Source organism: Lepidochelys kempii, chromosome 1, assembly GCF_965140265.1.
Source record: "Lepidochelys kempii isolate rLepKem1 chromosome 1, rLepKem1.hap2, whole genome shotgun sequence".
Classification (NCBI taxonomy): Eukaryota; Metazoa; Chordata; order Testudines; family Cheloniidae; genus Lepidochelys; species Lepidochelys kempii.
Window position 1 is genome coordinate 131,875,076 of NC_133256.1, and position 21,062 is coordinate 131,896,137.

The 21,062-nt window shown below is 41.4% G+C and overlaps 1 protein-coding gene across 1 annotated transcript in view; it reads left to right on the top strand.

Annotated features, from left to right (window-relative positions):
* WWC3 (WWC family member 3) overlaps window positions 1–21,062 on the top strand; it is a 171,612-nt gene that overhangs the window by 144,874 nt on the left and 5,676 nt on the right. The window contains exons 13-20 of the mRNA XM_073354676.1: window positions 1,124–1,201; window positions 2,500–2,586; window positions 4,041–4,233; window positions 7,730–7,897; window positions 8,751–8,902; window positions 15,974–16,130; window positions 17,300–17,464; window positions 20,345–20,437. Coding sequence (XP_073210777.1) covers window positions 1,124–1,201; window positions 2,500–2,586; window positions 4,041–4,233; window positions 7,730–7,897; window positions 8,751–8,902; window positions 15,974–16,130; window positions 17,300–17,464; window positions 20,345–20,437 — 1,093 coding nt within the window. The remainder of the gene's footprint in view (window positions 1–1,123; window positions 1,202–2,499; window positions 2,587–4,040; window positions 4,234–7,729; window positions 7,898–8,750; window positions 8,903–15,973; window positions 16,131–17,299; window positions 17,465–20,344; window positions 20,438–21,062) is intronic.

Sequence of the window (21,062 nt, forward strand, 5' to 3'; positions counted from 1 at the left end):
AAATAGGTATAATTTTTTCTTACCGGATATGTGATAATGCCTAATATTTAATAATGTAAGAATATTAGGTTAAAACACTTTAGAAAGAATGGAGGCTGACTACATGCCATTCCACTGTCATCTTCACAGGTGTTCTATGTCACTTCCACCTTGTACCTCTCCTAACAACCTATACGATTTTTTTCCCTTTTACATGTAAAATGCTGCTTTTTCCTCTTGCTGAATTATTTTGGCTGTCTCATCATATCCTAACACTTTTCTGATTTCAGCATCTGTCATCATGTATTCTATTTGTATTTTATCAACATGAAAACGATATTCTACAAAATACTATTTACAGTTCTGGAAACAGAAGGGAAACAAAAATGATTAAAAGGAAGGAATAATTGATTTTTGTGGAAAATTGTAAAACTAAAATGTATAGCTTGGCCAAATGATGATTAAGGGGAGCGTGTATAACAATATACAAGTGTGTAAACACTGTAAAACAGCAATCAAGGAAAGAATATCTGGAAAAAAATCATTCTAAAAGTGACATCTCTTGGACTGTGAAATAATTTTTCCAGAGAAGCTGTAGAAGGCCCATTCCTTGAATCATTTAACACTGGTCTAGCGTAACCACTGTAGAACATATAGCTGAATGTCCTGTAGTGGCAGGAGCCTAACTATGGGTATGTCTACATCTCAGTAATACAAATGTGGCTGGCCTGTGCCAGCTGACTTAGGCTTGGGCTACAGAGCTATAAAACTGCAGTGTATAAGTTTGGGTTCGGGCTGGATCCCAGGCTTTGGAACCTTTCCCACTCACAGGGTCCCAGGGCCTGGGCTGGAGCCCAAGCTCAAACATACACACGACAGTTTTATAGTCCTGCAGCCTGAAACCTGGAAGCCTAAGTCAGCCGATGCGGGCCGGCTGTGGGTGTTTGATTGCAGTGTAGACATACCCTAGGTTACCTAATGAGCTTTTCCCATGTTTTCTGATTTGCAGTGTTTCAGGTCACAAAACAAGTCACAAAGCTTGTATCCATTTTTTGCATTTTAAATGGATATATCCATTTTAATCATAAAATAAACCCCTCCAAATCAGCGTGTAATTTACAGTTGGCTTTTTTTTTCCATGTAGGAATGAGGATGTTGAAGACCCGGTTTACAGTGATGTTGTTGCTAGTAGTGAAGAACCACAAATACATGTTGGATTCCTGTAAGTAATGCTACTTGGGTTCTTCGGTAGATACTGCCCACCAGGATTCTCCTTCTCGGGTCTTATCTGTTAAGCGTTGAACACTGAGGGCAGTGGTAGCTGGGTGTGGGCATGACCCAGGCCCTTACTGGATATCATGTACCAACCACTGAAGTATATAAATACTACCATCAGGCATTCCATTCAGGTCCCTCTACCTTGGTTGGCAAAGGAGCACCTGGTTTGCCGCACTTTTCCATCCTTCCAGCTATTTCAACAGTATCCTTTTCATTGTTTGGAATTCTTGTGTGAGTAAGATGATGAGGATTTGTCTCAGTACATGAGATCATCACCCTTTCTCTGGCCCCTTAGTGTCACGTAAGGCACAGTGGAAGACCGGTTTAAGGCTGCCTCTCAAGTATCCCCTTGCAAGCCCTGGTACTGGGGGGAGGGCTGGTCACAGCACACCGTGCTGAAGGGATTTCAGGTAGCACTGCCACCTGTATGGCAGCCACAGGCACCTAGACAGGCCACCAAGTCTGTGTTATGCCAGGGGCCTGTTAGCCCGCAGAGCAGTCCTGCACCGAGGCTATGAGTTCTGCTCCGTCTCTCTAAGAGGTGCATCACAGATCCTCAGCTAATAGGTTTAATTTGTTTGTTCAGTTTCCAAATTAATGTTGACATGAAAAAGTTAACTCTTATTTATACAGCGCATGAATTAGCGAAAGAATGTAGACCACGGCAAACTGCAACTGATGTTCAGATGCTTTTATCAATCTAGTTACACTGGTACAACTCTTAGTGTGGATGCAGTTAAATCAGTATAAAGGTGCCTTACAGCTGTGTTAGCTTATTCCCCTTCCCATATGAAAAGAGCTCTAGTGGCATAACGCACCTTCATGCTGATACAACCTCATCTACATGAAGGTGGTTGTACTGCTCTAACTATAGCCGTATAATGAAAGCAATACAATGTTTGTGGATAGGTAAGCCCCAGTTGTAGCTGAGGGGTGGTAGCATGGATGAGATTTTTTTTTTTTAATTTAATAGTACTTGATTCTTATGCTGTTGGTTCTAATAGGTTCTTTAGTGTAGTATTGTAATAATATTGTGTTTCTCTTACCAGAATGTGGTACCCAGAATCACACTGGATGTCAACAGAATTTTAACTAACTTCATTCAACCGCATATACAGAAAAGATTTATCTTACTCTGAACATAGTTGTTTTTCTTCCTTGTAACATTTTTATTCTTCCCTCCAAATTTGGCAAGCTAAACACTGAGTTCTGCTAACTTACTCAGGCAATTTATTTTTCCAGGCATGATGGTGGATGTGAATGTCTCCTAGTCCATGTGTTACAGCTGAAGAACTTTATTGGTGTCTTTGTGAAAGAAGGCTGCAAAATGTAAGCTCAAATATCACTAAAGGTCTGATTATTACAGATCATTGCTTATTTTGTGCCCCAACCACAAATGTGCAATAAATCTGGCTACATGCTGTTTGTATAAAATGGTACAATATTTGGGGAAGCGTGAAAATTTTGGTAATTTTATATCCATCTAGTTGGGGGAGTGTGGGGAGGGCAGGTTGCATTGTGTTAATATTCAGGGACATTAACAAGTGACCATTAAGGAAATAGTTGTCTTAGAGGCCCAGTCACGGCAACCTTTACTCGCATAAGTAATGATTTATGACCCTTAGCTAATTGTAATAATCCAGCTGTAAAGCCCAGGAGCACTGTGTACTTCTGTAGGTTTTGCAGCTATAAAGACCATTTGGGATAGAATCCATAAAGATAAACTAATTCTAACAAAGAAATTATCTGACAGAGTCTCAGAATGAGGAATTATAGTCTCTCTACATCTGGTCTAATAGTATGACAATTCATCCCTTCCATTTCTTTGCCACAATATATAGAACATATACCTACATTTCTAATTCGGTGTATTTACAATATTTCTTACCCAAAGTTACAGAAATTATATTTCTGTATTTAAACATCAGATGAAACTTAGCTGACGATATATCTCTAAATTAATGACAAACGATCGGGACCATGAAAATTAGGTGTCTGCTTTTATTTCTGCCCAATGAACTTGCCTGAAAACTTTGGAAAGTTTAAGTACTGTAGAACTGTTATGAGCGTTGTAAAGTAAATCATTCCAATGGGATTCTTAAATTAACATAAGGCCTCTTGATCATAAAGCTTGTTCTTTCCCCTCTCCTCCAAGCTACAGCTAAAAATAATTCAAAATAAGCTGGGTCACTGTCCTAATGTTAGTCTGCTGCCATACATAGAATACAAAGGTTTGGTTTTCTTGGGAATAGAAGGGGATGTAAGGATCATCTTGTATTGTTTAACGCATGCTCCTATGTAATGAGAGAGATTTTCATAGTCTCTGAAGAGAGCCACGTATAGTGACGGTCATCCTAAAAGGTAGTGACTACTAATTTGGGCTTGGAGTTTCATCGGTGAAAGAAGCAGGTAAGGGATTGTCAATCGTAAGGCACCCTCCGTGACCTTTCTTTTCTTCCCCTCCTGCCTCACTTCTCCAGCAAAACTCCAAGAGGGCAGGGAGGGGGGGGGTCAACAGGACACAATAACAAGAGCTATATTGTAATGTCTCCGGGTTAATCAGTAAAGTTGGAAAGTGGAAGAACTGCTCAACCTTGTGTTTTTTTCACTTAACGAATGCAAGACTAAACTCCATTAATGAAGAGTTGCAAGCGTGTGTCGGTAATGTAGAAATTACATTTATTTTTATTGTTCAGTTTAAATTTTAGAAACTTAAAAAATAATTTGAACCTAGCTTTCTTTATTTCAGTTGTGCTGGTTTTTGCTTGTTTTTCTGTTCCCAGACATGTTCGAGTTTACTTACCTCCACTGGAGTCAGGCACACCTACCACTTACTGCTCTAGAGCTTTGGAATTCCAAACCCCGTTAATATTTAATGACGTTTTCCGAATCCCGGTGCATTCAAGTGCATTGAAATTAAAATCGCTGCAGCTGTATATTTGTTCAGTTGACCACCAGCAGCAAGAAGAACTCTTGGTAAATGGTCCATTTTTCCTGGAAAAAAAAATAATGATATTGTGTGCTCTAAGTTCCTTAATAAAAGTCACTTCCGTATCAGCAAAGGACACCAAAAGGACTAATTTTTTTCTGAAGCATAAGAGAAATGTAGCTGGAATCTGAAGGGAGTGTATTGATACAGAGCATCTTTTTGGAGTAGTCATCATCAGGGGTATTTTTCCATGTAGATAACAAGAATAACTGGTATAATTGTCTGTCTGAGGTCTGTCTAACTAACAAGAAATACAGGCAGTCCTTGGACTTACGACACAATTGGTTCCTGAAAATTGTGTCATAAGTTGAAACATCATAACTTGGAACCACAATCCACTTCATTGCAGGGCCCAGCGTTGTAAAGTCAAAACCAGTTGTCATGAGTCAAATCAGGGTGTCAATTCAGAAGTGTCATAAGTGCCGTTCGTCATAAGCTGAACGTCGTAAAGTTGAGGACTGCCTGTAATTTAAATATAATTTAAGGATGGGATTTTCAGAAGCCATTTTCAAAGTCAATGAGCTCGTGCTTCTCATTCACTTAGGAACTTTTGAAAATCCCTCTCTAAATGTTCAAAGAAATTAGCTAAAAATAGAGTATTACAGATCTTGGAGCAGGGGTGGGCAAACTTTTTGGCCCGAGGGCCACAGCTGCGTGAGGAAATTGCATTCAGGGCCATGAATGTGGGGTTGGGATGTAGTGCGCAGGAAAGGGCTCAGGGTAAGGGGTTGGAGCGCAGGAGAGGGTGCGGAGGGGGCTCAGGGCAGGGGTGCAGGGAGGAGTGCGGCAGGGGGTTCGGTGCAGCAGGGATGTGGGCTGCAGCAGGGGGCTCAAGGCAGGCAGTTGGGGTGTAGGAGGGGTGCGGCAGGGGGCTCAGGGCAGGGTGTTAGGGTGCCGGCTGCAGCAGGGGTTCGGGGTGCAGCTCCGACCCAGCGCCGGTTACTTGGAGCAGCTTCGGGGTGGCAGCTGTGCGCACCGGGGCCATGGCAGGCTCCCTGCCTGCCCTGGCCCCGCACTGCTCTGCTCCTGGAAGCGGCTGGCACCATGTCCCTATGGCCCCTGGGGGAGGGAGTAGCAGAGGGCTCCACATGCTGCCCTCACCTGTGCGTACCTCCCCCAAGCTCCTATTGGCCATGGTTCCCTGTTCCTGGCCAATGGGAGCGGCGGTGGGCGGTGCCTGCAGGCAAGGGCAGCGCGCGGAGCGCTCTGGCTCCCCTCCCCCAGGGACTGCAGGGACGTGGTGCCGGCCGATTCCAGGAACAGTGGTGGGGCCCGCGACGCTATGGGGTGGCAATCCCATGGGCCAGATCCAAAGCCCTGATGGGCCAGATCCGGCCCACAGGCTGTAGTTTGCCCCCCCCCTGTCTTGGAGAATGCCAAAATTTTAATATTACCTGCTGTATATTTGTGGTGTTACAGGCAGTCCTTGACTTCACAGCATTCGACTTACGACGAACGGCACTTACAATACTTCTGAATTGACACCCTGATTTGACTTACGACAATACTTTACAACACTTGGTCCCGCAATTGTGTGGATTGCGGTTCCGAGTTACGACGTTTTGACTTACGACGCAATGTTCAGGAACCAATTGTGTCATAAGACCGAGGACTGTCTGTATTTCATCACTTTTTCAATGCAGAGCCTTATTAAAATGAATAGAATGCTGGTCCACAGCTTCCTGTGAGACTTGGTCAATTAAGAATACTAATAATATATTATTACTTAAAAAGTTATTGTGTTGGAAAAAGTAAAAGAATTATAGTTGCTGCTGCCACCAAAGATTGACAAAAGAACAGTTCAAAGTGTTGCATACAAGTCATCCTTTCTTAGTGGCCTGAAAATGGATTTTCTTATATACTCTTTTCGTTGTGAACTGGTCCTTCATACTCATAGTGGTGATCTCCTGTGTTATCATTCCGAAAACTGTTCCAAGAAGAAGATTACAGCCTTCTCCATGCCTTTGATCCATGTATCCTATTCATCTTTCTGTGCCACCATTGATGGCTGCCTTCGCTTCACCTGTACCACCCCAGTTAGTGATTTTCCCACAGAAAAGATTCAAAGCTCAATTGGGCCTTGATTAAGCAAGAGAGAGAATCTAAGAAATGTTCTCCCAAGTAGCCCTATATTTCACGGATATAGGAAAGAGTAAAGATATGAAAGTTATTGTATAGCTTCCATCTTGCAGTCCTTGTTTGACTTAACTAATCTGTCTCTATCAGAGCTTACTCTGGAGGAATGTTTGTGTCTTTAAAAAACAAATACAAACCTCTCTAATAGAACCCTCCACCTTTTGATGTTTAGTGTCAGTATCTGCAAAAGATGTTTCTTTCTCTAATATTGAGCCAAAATAAATATCAGCTATGGAACAAGACAGTCCTTTTTTTTGGATGATGCAACAAATATACCAAATGAATCGTGTCTTACTTTGTGGTATGCAATATTGACATAAAATTGTTATAGTCTCCATAATTTATTTCCCAATATGTTATTTTATTTTGTTCATTGCAATCATTTGTCCCTTGTCCACTTGTTCAAACAGAGCCTTAGGGAACTTTTGGCATGGAAACAAATAAAATAAATACTTTACACATTTTCTAATTAAGTCTTTTTTTTTAAAATCTGCTTAAAATTAAATTACAATTTCTGAACACATTTACTAACTTACTGTACTGTTAGATACACTTCTTCAGCCAACCTGTATTGTGAGAGATCTAAGCCATACTTTTTACATAACCCATTTCAATGAAAGAGACCCCTGCTGGTAGGTTCATAGAATAGAAATATAAAGTCCCATGGCTAGCTAGATAAAGGCATAAATTGCAGATGGGTGAATTAGGCTAACATTTAATTAGGGTCACTTCATCCCTCATTCTTTGTTGCCCCCTTGAATTTTGGGACTTCTAAAGGTGACTTACAAAGGAAACAAATTTTGTTTATTTCCAATTTGGCTTCTTTATGATGTATAAGGAAAGCTTGAAAGCTTTTACTACTTGTTTTTTACATAGCAATTCTGGTCTTATCTATCTTTTTTTGTTTTTCACCGCTGGAAGACTCGATTCACTGAGAACAGTAGTGATTTTTATTCAGATTAATTTTTTCGTTAATGACAATTTAACTCAAATATATGAATTAACACTTGAGCGAAAAGCTGTCTTTGTAAAAGATAAAGAACTGAGCTTTCTAACACAGTATCCAGTAAACCTCAGGAACATCAAACTTAGCAATTAGATTCTTAATTTAAAAAAAAAAAATTCTCTTTTGTGGGGTTGGGGTGTGGGAAGAAAGGTGTTTTTTGTTTTTGTTTGTTTGTTTTTTGGTATACATCATAAATAAGTAAAACAAGGGAGACTTTATACTTTTTTCCATTGCTGGTCACCCATAACGTGTACTATTTTGATGCAGTATTTCTATTAAATGAGAGAGTTCTGTGAATGGGAAGTATATTCTTTGCTCATTTTGGCCTATCGTTTTTACAGGGCATCGCTCAGATTAGCCTGGCTGATCATGAGAGTTCCACTGAGATGCAGCTTCACTGGTATCCTGTCCAGATATTCACTGGTTCAGACCCACAAAGGGTGAAGGAGAAAAACCAGTGTGAAGAAAGCACTCCACAGAGTTCTGGAAATACAGCTACAGTGAAATCGGTATGGCCAGTGAAATCGGTATTAACTTAAAGTGGAACCTCATCCTCTACAAGTTTGTTTGTTTGTTCCTGTGTGGAATTTGTATACTATCTGCACACACAGGTGAAATTTTAACTTTGTTTTTGTTGGAGGGGTTACCATCAAAAGAAAAAAAATGAATGTTTCTTCTATTATAATACAATGCTCATCATATGTGCTTAATTGTTCAACTCATCTGCAGCATTTAGGCTGCAGAAAATGGATGGTCATACAAAGTTTCAGAACCACTGAATTTTAGTAGAAAATATAGCTTTCTAATATGGGAGAGTGCTTTGTGTTCTGTTAATTGCAGTATTTGATGATGATTTAAAAAACAGTATTTTGAAAGTATTTTATAAAATAGAAGTATCAAACTTACGTTTTCATTGTAGGGAACACTGCATTGTAATTGGTTAATTCCCTTCTCTGTGAAGGACAACTAATATTAGGCTGTATTTTGTTCCAGTTGTATACACTGATACTCCTCAAGAATCTGAAAATATCTTACATTTTGCAATATCTTTAAAAGAAATCACAAATCTTATCCAGTTTTCCACACTTTGCTAGAATAAAGGCTGAGATCCTGCAAGCACTTATGCTAGTGCTCAACTCTAATCCTATTATTGCTATTTAAAATAAATGTAAAACATTCACCCTTTCCCAATGAAAGGCTGCCACCTCTCTGGAGCGTTCCAGTGACTGAACAGCATTTATGTTTTGGTCACCTGGTGAGTATAAAGTCATGATTCAGGACACACTTCTTTTATTCTGAATACTCCATAAAAGCTAAGTCCTGGTTTAAGCTGTTTCATTTGAAACCCGTTTTCTCTTTCAGGATGCAGTGACAGCCCTATTAGCTAGGACCACAGCTCAGCTGGAAGCAGTGGAGAGAGAGCTGGCAGAAGAGAGAGTGAAACTGGAGTACACAGAGGAGGAAATCCTAGAGATTGAAAGAAAGGAAGATCAGGCAGAAGCTGTATCAGAGAGGTAAAAATATTAGGTTAAACCCTGATCAGAAAGAAATTGTAAGATCTTGGCTGAAGTTTACGCTGTGGTTCTGTCCTCAAATATGACTGTAAAAACAACAGATCTTACTCTGAATTCTGCTCCCTGCCTGTATTCAGTGTATCAGATCATTATAGCCTATCATCACGTGCAGGCAGAAGGGAACCCAACTTATCTCTCAGATCCCAGGTTGAGTTTGCAGGGATGGCAGCTAGGAAGGGGGTGGAAAATGACTTTTTGTTACAAACTGAGTACCTTTTACATGGAGATATTGCGAAACAGAAAGCAGGGAACCCTGCAGTGCCATTGTTGCAGTCACTTTCTAGAATATAATTTGCACTTTAATTAAAATTCTGTTGTATTCATGAAGGAAAGTTGAAATAAAACTGCATGTTGCAGAGGAAACAAAATTGAAATGTAGATAGTTCATGTCTTGACCTTGCAAACACCTATACATGTGTGTTCAGGATTGGGCCATACACATTTATACGTTTAAATTGTTTATGTATGACCTTGTATAAAAATTAGAAATGAATTGTTTATCCTATAAAAGGATGCATTTTCTGGTGGAAGGGAGAGGGAGGGATTGATTTTGTTATACATTAACAATACCACAGTCTTCTATTTTCCTAACTACTCTCATTTACAATAAGAGCAAAAAGATCCAGTTTGGACACTAGAGACAATACAGTGCTATCAACTGGACAGGGTGGGAAATGTGCAAAAATTAAGGACATTCACAACACTGATTCCACGGAGCATTTTAATGAATTTTATAAAACCCCATAACTATCTTGTAAAATGCAGCATGGCTGGATTACAATTCTCAGCAGAGAGTCATCATGCTTTTGAGAGTTTTCTTATTATGGTGATTTCTTTTTGAAGTACTCAACTGATCCTGAATTTATTCATATGTAAGGTAACATTTCGGAAGTGCCTGAGTGACTTGAGGGCTTAAGTTCTTACTGAAGATATGTTGTCCACATGGATTCCACTGTTGACACGCTTATACCCCGTGTACATGAGATTGGATTCTTTTTGCCAGCAGTGTCCAAACAGGCTGTATCAACCCTAGATGTCCTCACACCCTCCATCTGAGGATATAAAGGGCAGAGTGGGCCCAACTATCCCTTAGTTCTTTCTTATCACCTGTGGCAGTGAGATGGAACCCCTTTTCTCTGCACACTGAGCTAGTGTTACTTATCTTAGTTAATTGCCTGTTGGCAATATATATACTACTAAAAGTTAATGACTTCTTAGATAAGATTCACATATGCTAGAAAACTTCAGTTAGGCTAGCGATATGTAATAGAAATGTGGCAGAAGCGAAATCTCTAGGATTCAAGACCTATCCCTTGTACAATATTTTGATGTCTATTGACATGGGCACTCCCAGTGTCTACTGTGCAGAGGAGAGGGACACATCCAGTGGCAATGTTCCATTTGTCAGTCTTTCTCCAAGTGCACTCCTCAAGAGATCAATGTGAGCCTCTTCAGACACTGAGTGGAAGACTACTGTAAGGCCTCAGCCATCCGGTCAGTCTCTCTCTGTTAGTGCCTGGAGAGCCAAGATTCCACCCTGAGCTCTCAGGCCAGATCTTCTCAGAGTTTTCATGAGTCTATCGCTATCTTGGCATCCTCTGACAGGCAGAAAGGAGCACCGCCCACCTGTTCCTATCAATCCTATCCTGTACCACCTATCAATTAAAAATGCCTTTTTAATATCCTTTATCTCAGCTCACAGGGTAAGGTGGACTCAGGCCCTCATGTTCTCCTTGTACAGTGTGTTTCATAAGGACAGGGTCACTGCCAGGCCTCATTCCAAGTTACTGCCCAAAGTTGTCTCAGTGTTTCATATAAACCAATCCATTCACCTCCCATTTTCCCCCCCAAGTCTCACTTAGCCCCGGAGGAAGCCAGCCTTTACATACTAGATGTAGTAAGAGCACTGTCTCTTTATATTGACAGGACAAAATCATTCAGGAACATACTTAGACTATTTGTCATCTTTGCAAGTAGAGCTAAAGGATATCCTATATCCTTACAGAGGTTATCTAAGTGGATCTCCAACTGTATAAGGACATGCTAGGAGTTAGCTGGGTTAGATCCACCTGATCATATTAGAGTTTATTCCACTAGTGCTCAGGCACGTTCTGCTGCCTGTTTGAACAATGTCCCTGTACATGAAATTTGTAGAGCACTATATAGAGCTTGGTCCATGCCTCTACAAGACACTATTCTTTGGTAGAAGCCTCCAAATCAGATGCATGTTTTTTGGAAGGGCTGTCTCACAGTCACTGTTAAGTAGGTCTCCAAACGAACAGATAATGACTTGTTAATCACCAAGAATAGAATCTATATGGACAATCACGCAAAGAACAAATAACGGTTACTTACCCTACGATAATTGTGGTTCTTTGAGATTTGTTGTCCACATGGATTCCATGACCCACCCTCTCTCGAAAGAATAGTAAGTATGGCAGGCGACCAGCTTGGCTTAACGGTGAAATCCTAGCGGATCTTAAGCATAAAAAAGAAGCTTACAAGAAGTGGAAGGTTGGACATATGACCAGGGAAGAGTATAAAAATATTGCTCGGGCATGTAGGAATGAAATTAGGAGGGCCAAATCGCAACTGGAGCTGCAGCTAGTGAGAGATGTTAAGAGTAACAAGGAGGGTTTCTTCAGGTATGTTGGCAACAAGAAGAAAGCCAAGGAAAGTGTGGGCCCCTTAATGAATGAGGGAGGCAACCTAGTGACAGAGGATGTGGAAAAAGCTAATGTACTCAATGCTTTTTTTGCCTCTGTCTTCACGAACAAGGTCAGCTCCCAAACAGCTGCGCTGGGCATCACAACATGGGGAATAGATGGCCAGCCCTCTGTGGAGAAAGAGGTGGTTAGGGACTATTTAGAAAAGCTGGACGTGCACAAGTCCATGGGGCCGGACGAGTTGCATCCGAGAGTGCTGAAGGAACTGGCGGCTGTGATTGCAGAGCCATTGGCCATTATCTTTGAAAACTCGTGGCGAACGGGGGAAGTCCCGGATGACCGGAAAAAGGCTAATGTAGTGGCAATCTTTAAAAAAGGGAAGAAGGAGGATCCTGGGAACTACAGGTCAGTGAGTCTCACTTCAGTCCCCGGAAAAATCATGGAGCAGGTCCTCAGAGAATCAATCCTGAAGCACTTACACGAGAGGAAAGTGATCAGGAACAGTCAGCATGGATTCACCAAGGGAAGGTCATGCCTGACTAATCTAATCGCCTTCTATGATGAGATTACTGGTTCTGTGGATGAAGGGAAAGCAGTGGATGTATTGTATTCTTGACTTTAGCAAAGCTTTTGACACGGTCTCCCACAGTATTCTTGTCAGCAAGTTACAGAAGTATGGGCTGGACGAATGCACTATAAGGTGGGTAGAAAGTTGGCTAGATTGTCGGGCTCAACAGGTAGTGATCAATGGCTCCATGTCTAGTTGGCAGCCGGTGTCAAGTGGAGTGCCCCAGGAGTCGGTCCTGGGGCCGGTTTTGTTCAATATCTTCATAAATGATCTGGAGGATGGTGTGGATTGCACTCTCAGCAAATTTGCGGATGATACTAAACTGGGAGGAGTGGTAGATACGCTGGAGGGCAGGGATAGGATACAGAGGGACCTAGACAAATTGGAGGATTGGGCCAAAAGAAATCTGATGAGGTTCAATAAGGATAAGTGCAGGGTCCTGCACTTAGGACGGAAGAACCCAATGCACAGCTACAGACTAGGGACCGAATGGCTAGGCAGCAGTTCTGCAGAAAAGGACCTAGGGGTGACAGTGGACGAGAAGCTGGATATGAGTCAGCAGTGTGCCCTTGTTGCCAAGAAGGCCAATGGCATTTTGGGATGTATAAGTAGGGGCATAGCGAGCAGATCAAGGGACGTGATCGTCCCCCTCTATTCGACATTGGTGAGGCCTCATCTGGAGTACTGTGTCCAGTTTTGGGCCCCACACTACAAGAAGATAAATTGGAAAGAGTCCAGCGAAGGGCAACAAAAATGATTAGGGGTCTGGAACACATGACTTATGAGGAGAGGCTGAGGGAACTGGGATTGTTTAGTCTGCAGAAGAGAAGAATGAGGGGGGATTTGATAGCTGTTTTCAACTACCTGAGAGGTGGTTCCAGAGAGGATGGTTCTAGACTATTCTCAGTGGTGGAAGAGGACAGGACAAGTAGTAATGGTCTCAAGTTGCAGTGGGGGAGGTTTAGGTTGGATATTAGGAAAAGCTTTTTCACTAGGAGGGTGGTGAAACACTGGAATGCGTTGCCTAGGGAGGTGGTGGAGTCTCCTTCCTTAGAAGTTTTTAAGGTCAGACTTGACAAAGCCCTGGCTGGGATGATTTAATTGGGGATGGGTTCTACTTTTGAGCAGGGGGTTGGACTAGATGACCTCCTGAGGTCCCTTCCAACCCTGATATTCTATGATTCTATGATTCTCCTTGCTACTATGGAGTCCTACTTCTCTGAGATTCTGTATTGTAACAAAAGGACTACTTTTTTCTTGAATTGTTACCACTTTTCTTGACTGCAGACTTGTTCCAACTTTAATCCTCTGTTTCTTAGACAGCCATTCAGATTTAAGGACCTTCATACCAGAATTGCTACTTCACCTGCTAGTTCTTTTATTTTTCAGCTCCATTCTGCTTTTACATCATTGCAGACTAATCTGTTCAGTTCTTTTGTGGTCCTGATGAGATACCAGCTGCTAGAAAGTGCTAAACCATGACTCTTTTTCCAGGCATATATTACTATAGCAGGATCCTTTCACTCTCTGCCACCCACAACTTTGCTAAATCAGTACACCCAGGAGGTGGAGCCTAGAAATTCCCAGAAAACCCATTTTAGAAATAGATAATCCATCCAGATCTGGTTCTGAGGACTTCTCCCATCTCAAAAATTGTGGTAAGATTTTCTTTGCAGTAGAGGGCAAAATTTACTATGCTGTTTGGGGAACAGGGGAATACCAAGAAGATTGTTATGGAGTAAAGTTAAACTGCATTTAATTGTCCTCAAAATAGAGAGCTAGCTTTTGGATAACCCAAATCATTGCTAAATGAAGGTAAGCAATTTAATAGAATTAAAGTGCAATGTGCAGTCTGATATGTTTTGAGTGACTCATCTGGGCCTGCACTTCAAATGGCAAACTCATGAGATCATGCTTCTGTTTCACAAGCTCACACAGCTTTTTCTGTTGTTAGTACTTGGTACAGTATTTGCTTCTCATTCAGATTTATGGGTCTCAACATTCTGCAGCAGGTGTGCAGAATGGGGCATCATATCCATGGGCAAAGATTTTTGCTATTTTTATTGCTATTATATTATATGAAGATTTTTGCTATTTTTCCCTGGCTTTTGAAAGAAGGGCATTTCAGAAGTTAGCACCTTAAATATGTTGACATGCTTTGACATTTGTCTTTTATATATGAGTGTAGAACATAGCTGATAGGTGGTATGAGTTCCAGGGTTGTCAATTTTTGAAACACATTGTGACAACATTGAAATTCCTCTTGGGAGCAGGAGATATGTGAGTGGTCTGTAAGACCTCTGCCCTTTTAGTTGCTTTAGGGACATATGGGCTGAGAATCCCAGTTAGATCAGCGAAGCTACTTTAAAGCTGAATCTTACTTCTCAAGAGTCAGTAAGTGAACAACTTATTTTAGTATTACTGTTTTCCCATCAAAAAGTTGTGCAGGTTACTAGCTTCGTCTTATAGAAACCTTATATTTTTTTCACCTTTCCTACCAACAAATTAACCATAAAGGTTAGTCTTTAACTTTATTTTCAAAACTAGGACCTCCTTTCATATAGCAAGTACTTTTTCAGTCTCACCTCCTGGAATGACCCACTTTTAAGAAAAGAAAGCTTTTGCCAATGCCAAGGATAGTAGAGGCCCTTAAATATTGCTTATCCATTTTTATTTTTGCTTTGGCTTGTATTAAAAAGATATTTTTAGGTTAGGGTTGTATTGTCTTAGATAAAAGTTGCATGAGGGAGGCTGTTTCATTACACAGTGCATGATCAACCTGTATTTATTGATGCAGAAATTCTCAGCAAAAAACATTGTGGCTGGACTTTAAAAAGTGACTGCATAGTTGTAGATCTAGTAACAATACTTGGAGTTATTCAAGGTAAGATAATGACATGTGCAACCAAATCTCATACTATCGGGTGTACATTGCAAGCGTCAAGAATTGTCCAACTTCCAACTGGCTAAGGATCTGCTGCTGGAGGCATTATACCAGATTAACTGTACCAGCAGCCTGATCTGGTATAGCTATATCTATTTAAGAAAAGGGGTAGGTCCCGGAAAGATGGACCTGAACCATTTAAAAAAAAAAGTGTATTCCCCCAAAGCTAGCCACATGGTATGATGAATCCCTCAGAAAACAAACAGCGAGATTTGATACCACCCTCCCACTGCCCACTTTATACAGAGTCTTGATATTGAATATCACATCACAAAATGCCCTCATAAACTGCATAACTAAGGAGTTCTATATTCTTCTTCCTTTTAATTACACAATGTTCCTTTCTTTTCATGTTATAAGAGAGATTTTAAAAAGAGGAACTGGCCGCTTTCTTTATGGTGTTCATAATTTTGAATACCTTCACTTAGTGCTCCTATTGCTCTTCTGTTTTACAAGCTAAATAATCCAACCTTTGCAGTCTTTTATTTTATACATCACTGTTTTTCATGTTGTTAGTTTGTTGTTTGAGAGGCATTTTGTCCTTTTATTTATTTTAATGCTCTTTTCAAGGCTGGGAAGTGACTGGCTGGGATGACTAGAAAAGCTGGTTCTTACATGAAAGATCTGAAATTAATGGCTTGTCTGTGTACCTTAGAGGTCCAAATAGGATAATCACGTCATTCAAGTGGAATGAATCAGAACGGCAGGAACAAAATTTTTTAAAAGGCAACTTATCCTTGAAGATTTGGATGTTGAAATTCATTAACACAGCATATATTTTTGCACAGTTCCATCACATTTCTTGAAAGTTCCTTGAAATGTTCTGTCCTTAGGAGTTGGCAAGCAGAATCTGTTGACAGTGGATGTAATTGCACTCAGACCAGCCCACCTTATCCAGAGGCATGTTGTGGCGATTCGTTACGTGGCCATATGTTTGCAGTTCAGGCAGGTCAATACAGTTCTGGTAAAGTGCAGCCTCCACCCCTAAAGGTAAGAAGAGAAAACACTATACTCTTGAAGACGGGCAAATGCCTAGCGCACTGTGCATTACTGGCACTAGCTGAACTTGTGTCATTTGGTCAGAAAATAAAATCAGAGCTGCATCAAGAACCCTGACCTATTGTTGTCTGCAATGCTGAAAATCATACTCTATATTGAGTTGTTAAACTTACTCTTTTTAGTTACTTTTGGGGGAAAACTGCGTGTTGTCTCTTAATTTTACTTCCTATAATGGGATACTTGTCCAGTTTCTTGTTGAACAGAATCACTTTGTCAGCTCGTAAGGTAAAATATTTTTGCTCCTGCATAATGAGTGAGTATAGACTTACACTCAGTAACTGTGTTTCCTAGAAGTGTTTTGGAGAAGGCCATTCCCAAATGCAAATACTCATACCAATGTCGCATTCGTGGAAGATTTTTAAAATGTAAAAACTGAAAGGTTAAGTTTGTTACCTTACTTTCACCGTGTTAAAATAAACGTAGCTGGTTTTCAGACCAAATTTGGTGTGTTGAAGGCTGTACGTCATTTAAATCAGCTTCTGGAAACTCACAGAAAGTCAATGGAACTACATCTATTTACACGTGCTGAGAAACTTGTCCTGTCAGAGTGTGGTGCACCATTCAGTGTCACATTGTGGTTGGGTAATACAGAACAGTTAAGTGAGCCATCTAAAAGTTTGGAGGCTTGGTTCAAAACTTATATGTTCAGAATCTCCAAATGCTTTGATTTTTTCTGTGATATCCTCAAAGTCTCCGGGTTCCTCGTGATTGACTCCTCTCCCTACCTTTGTACTGACTTAGTGGCGGGGCTGCTCCCTTCCCGAGAATCAGCACAGTTTTCTGAAAAGTGATTTAGTTCTCTCCATCCATTGAGGTAAGAGCTTAGGCAGCTGTCCAGTCCAGCAGATTTGGTGATGTGGCTACAGAATGCTACATGTTAATCTCTTTATGGTTTAAGGCCCAGCAGAAAGGCTGTTAGCACTTGCAAACCAGTCCCACTATTTTGAATTGTGTGGTTTTAGAATTATGGTTTCTTAAATGAGAGATGATTCATGCACTGGACATATTAATTACAACTAGATCATAACTAACAAGTTTTTCTGCTTTTGTTGTAGAAGAGGTCAGTGGAGTAAAAGTACTGTTTTTGGCTGTGATTCTAGGTGGATAAAGAAACTAACACAGAAGATCTCTTCCCAGAAGAAGTCGCTATTCTTCCAAAAGAGAGAACCTGCCGAAGGCCCCGTGGTTCTGCTTTTGTTCGTAGTAGCACTATTGTTCGATCACAGACCTTCTCACCTGGAGCACGAAGTCAGTATGTTTGCAGAGTGAGTAGAAATTGTTTGTGGTTTTACGTTCAGAAGCAGAAAGTGTATTAAAGTGTGCTTTTTCAATACTTACATAATATTTACACGATTTAGGATTTATATTTTTTTTTAATGTTCAGCCAAAAATTCTACACTGCATTAAATTATCATCACTGGAAAGAGTTCACTGATAGGAACCTATTTCTCTATAAAATACTAAGAATTAAATGATAGAATAGTCTTTTGGAGTCTTATGCTAGATACTGCTGACTTCCATAACATAACTTTTCTTTGTTTTTTGTCTGTTTGGTGTCTAACATCGTGGAGTTCTGATCCTTGTTCAGAATTCCTTCTTGCTACCATAATACAAATAATAACTCACATAGCAGCCACTTGACACGCCTTGAAAATGCATTGTTATCGCATTCTGCAAGAGGCTCAGATAAAATTGCTGCACGTTTCTATCCAAAGTGAAGGACTATGTAATGCTAGATACTATTTTAATATATACTGTTTAAAGCAGACACCTCACTGAATCTGAAAAGCTAGTAATTTAGTGACATTGGTGTAAGTGGGGGAATAGTCCCACTGTTGTGAGGAACTTTCCTGGCTCATACACCACCCTGATGGAATTGGTGAGCAAAAGGTCTGAGTCCTCACTCCCACTCCCTTTATACAGAGGCCTGCCTTATCTCCCCTTCCACTCTCCTGTGCGGCAGAGTCCCATAACCCCAACAAGGCCGGGGCAAGGTTTCCTGGGGGGCTCGACCCCCCCAACCTTGTTGTGCTCACTTAGGACCGGGGATAGAGTGCCCCACACCGGGGTGCTCTCTCTGCACTGGGTGCTTCCCTGACCCTCTGGTCATTGCATATAGTTCAAAGCAAATACGATTTATTAAATAGCAACTAATTAAAAAAAATTAGGGAAAATATGGGAAAGGTTAAAGGAAAACTTATAACCCTACCCTGTGAGTATGGGGGAACCACAAATAGCTGTCCCTGGAATGTCCAGGAAGTTCAGTCTGTTCCTCACATGTCCAAGGCCGCCTTCCCAGGCCGTGGCTGTGCTGTGGTGATACACTCGCTCTGGGGGTGGCCACACGCCCTCAGGCTCTAGGTGGCAGGACCCTTCTTCCCAGCGTTGCCCCCGTCGGGGTTACAATCCCCTCCCAAGTCCAGCCTGCAAGGCCTCTTGGCCACGGGCGTCTCCCTGCGCTGGGCCCCCTGCCCAGGGTCCCCCCTCACTCTCCCCAGCTGCTCACCGCACCCGGCTCCGGGCTGCTCCACTTGCAGCTCCACTCTGCCTCAGCACGGCTGCTGCTCTGCCTCCCAGCTCTGCTCTCCGGGCTGCTTCTCTGGATCTCTCTGGCTCTGGCTGCTGCTCTTTCCTTGCCTCCAACCCACTCTGCTCCTGGAAGCTCACACCGAGGGACAGGACCCTGGACTCCCAACTCCCTCATTGGCTGGCCTGCCCTGTCAATCAGACTGACCTGGAGCATTGGCCCTGGGGATTGTCTGTCTCAGGGTCTTGATTTCTCATTGGCCCTTTCTTTTGATACTGGGAGAGGGCCAAAAAAACCCACTAACTTTCAGTAAGGGGCCAACAGTCCCCTTACATTGGCATGGATCACTGTTCATGTCGCGCTCGCTGTCAGTACCCAGCTTTGGCTGGGAAAGCTAATGATCTAACCAGCTCTCAAGGTTCCTTCCCCACTCTGAACTCTAGGGTACAGATGTGGGGACCTGCATGAAAACCTCCTAAGCTTATCTTTACCAACTTAGGTTAAAACTTCCCCAAGGTACAAACTATTTTACCCTTTGCCCTTGGACTTCCACTGCCACAACCAAACTTTATCTGGGTTCCTGAGAAAACGTAGTTTGGAAACGTCTTCCCCCCCCCCAAAATCCTCCCAACCTTGCACCCCACTTCCTGGGGAAGGTTTGGTAAAAATCCTCACCAATTTGCATAGGTGACCACAGATCCAAACCCTTGGATCTTAGAACAATGAAAAAGTATTCAGTTTTCTTACAAGAAGACTTTTAATAGAAGTAAAAAAGAATCATCTCTGTAAAATCAGGATGGTAAATACCTTACAGGGTAATTAGATTCAAAACATAGAGAATCCCTCTAGGCAAAACCTTAAGTTACAAAAAAACACACAGAGAGGAATATTCATTCTATTCAGCACAGCTATTTTCTTAGCCATTTAAAGAAATCATCATCTAACACATACCTAGCTAGATTACTTACTAAGTTCTAAGACAACATTCCTGTTCTGTCCCTGGCAAAAGCATCACACAGACAGACACAGACCCTTTGTTTTTCTCCCTCCTCCCAGCTTTTGAAAGTATCTTATCTCCTCATTGGTCATTTTGGTCAGGTGCCAGCGAGGTTACCTTTAGCTTCTTAACCCTTTACAGGTGAGAGGATTTTTCCTCTGGCCAGGAGGGATTTCAAAGGGGTTTACCCTTCCCTTTATATTTATGACACCAGCGGACCAAATTCAGTGATGAATCCTGGTCACATGCCACCTTCTTGCAAATACGCTAAGGAGATTGGCTTGTTATACACAACAATAAACACTTTTGATGGTAGATCACTGTTGCCAACCACAACAATCTGTTGGCAATTTAAAAAGAAACATAGTGAAGCACGTGCACCATCTTTTAACAAATAAACATTGTTCAGAAACTGCACAACAGAATTTTTTTAAAGTGAAGGCAAGTATGAATTTATGATGCAGTCTGAGAACTTTTGTCCATTAATGTAAGTAAATCCCAAGTGTCCTAGAAAAGTATTCTGTTGTCTAGCATTGTTTCCAATTAAAAGCTTGTAACATTTGTGATTCCAAAGCAACCATGAATAAATGTCCATTTATGTTTAATATCTTTTTTAATCAGCTGTATCGTAGTGACAGTGACAGTTCAACCCTGCCAAGGAAATCACCCTTCATCCGCAATACATTGGAAAGGCGTACTTTGCGCTATAAGCAGGTATACTACAGTATATGAGCATGTGGATTTTTCTCTGCTGAGACCTTTTTTACAAAGTGAAGCAGCAGTACTTTGACCTGGATTTCAAAGGTGTATTTAAGACAATTTTTATGAAGCATCTGATACTGTAATGTAATAAATTAATTGGGTTTTTTTTAGGAGAAGAGACAGATATTTGAGATACAGTCATAAACAACTGCAAAAACTTGCTTGTCACCTAATGACCAATTTAAATCAATTCTGATTATGGATTGGTTTAATTCTCCAGTGTGTTAAAATGCTATCGGTAAGACTGTGCTTGGCTGCATACCCACAAAGTGCGGTGAGACCAATTAGAAATCCCGGTCACAACCCTCTGTGGTCCACCTAGACTTTGGTCCTAGGTGTTCAGAAGTAAGCAAGGTTAAGTGCCCCTTTAGTCTCTTACCAGAGTAGGGGGGCAGGGAGTGTGCGGAGCCTTGTTTTCATCCCCCATACTTTCTGGCCAGTGCAGGTGTCGTAACTTATTGCTGGAAGAGATGAGTAGCAAATTGCTACCACCTTCAGAGCAAGGAGGAAGCTTGGAAGGAGTTTTTACTCAGGATGTGTCTCCTGAGTCACAATGCATTTTGAGTTTACTCCTGAG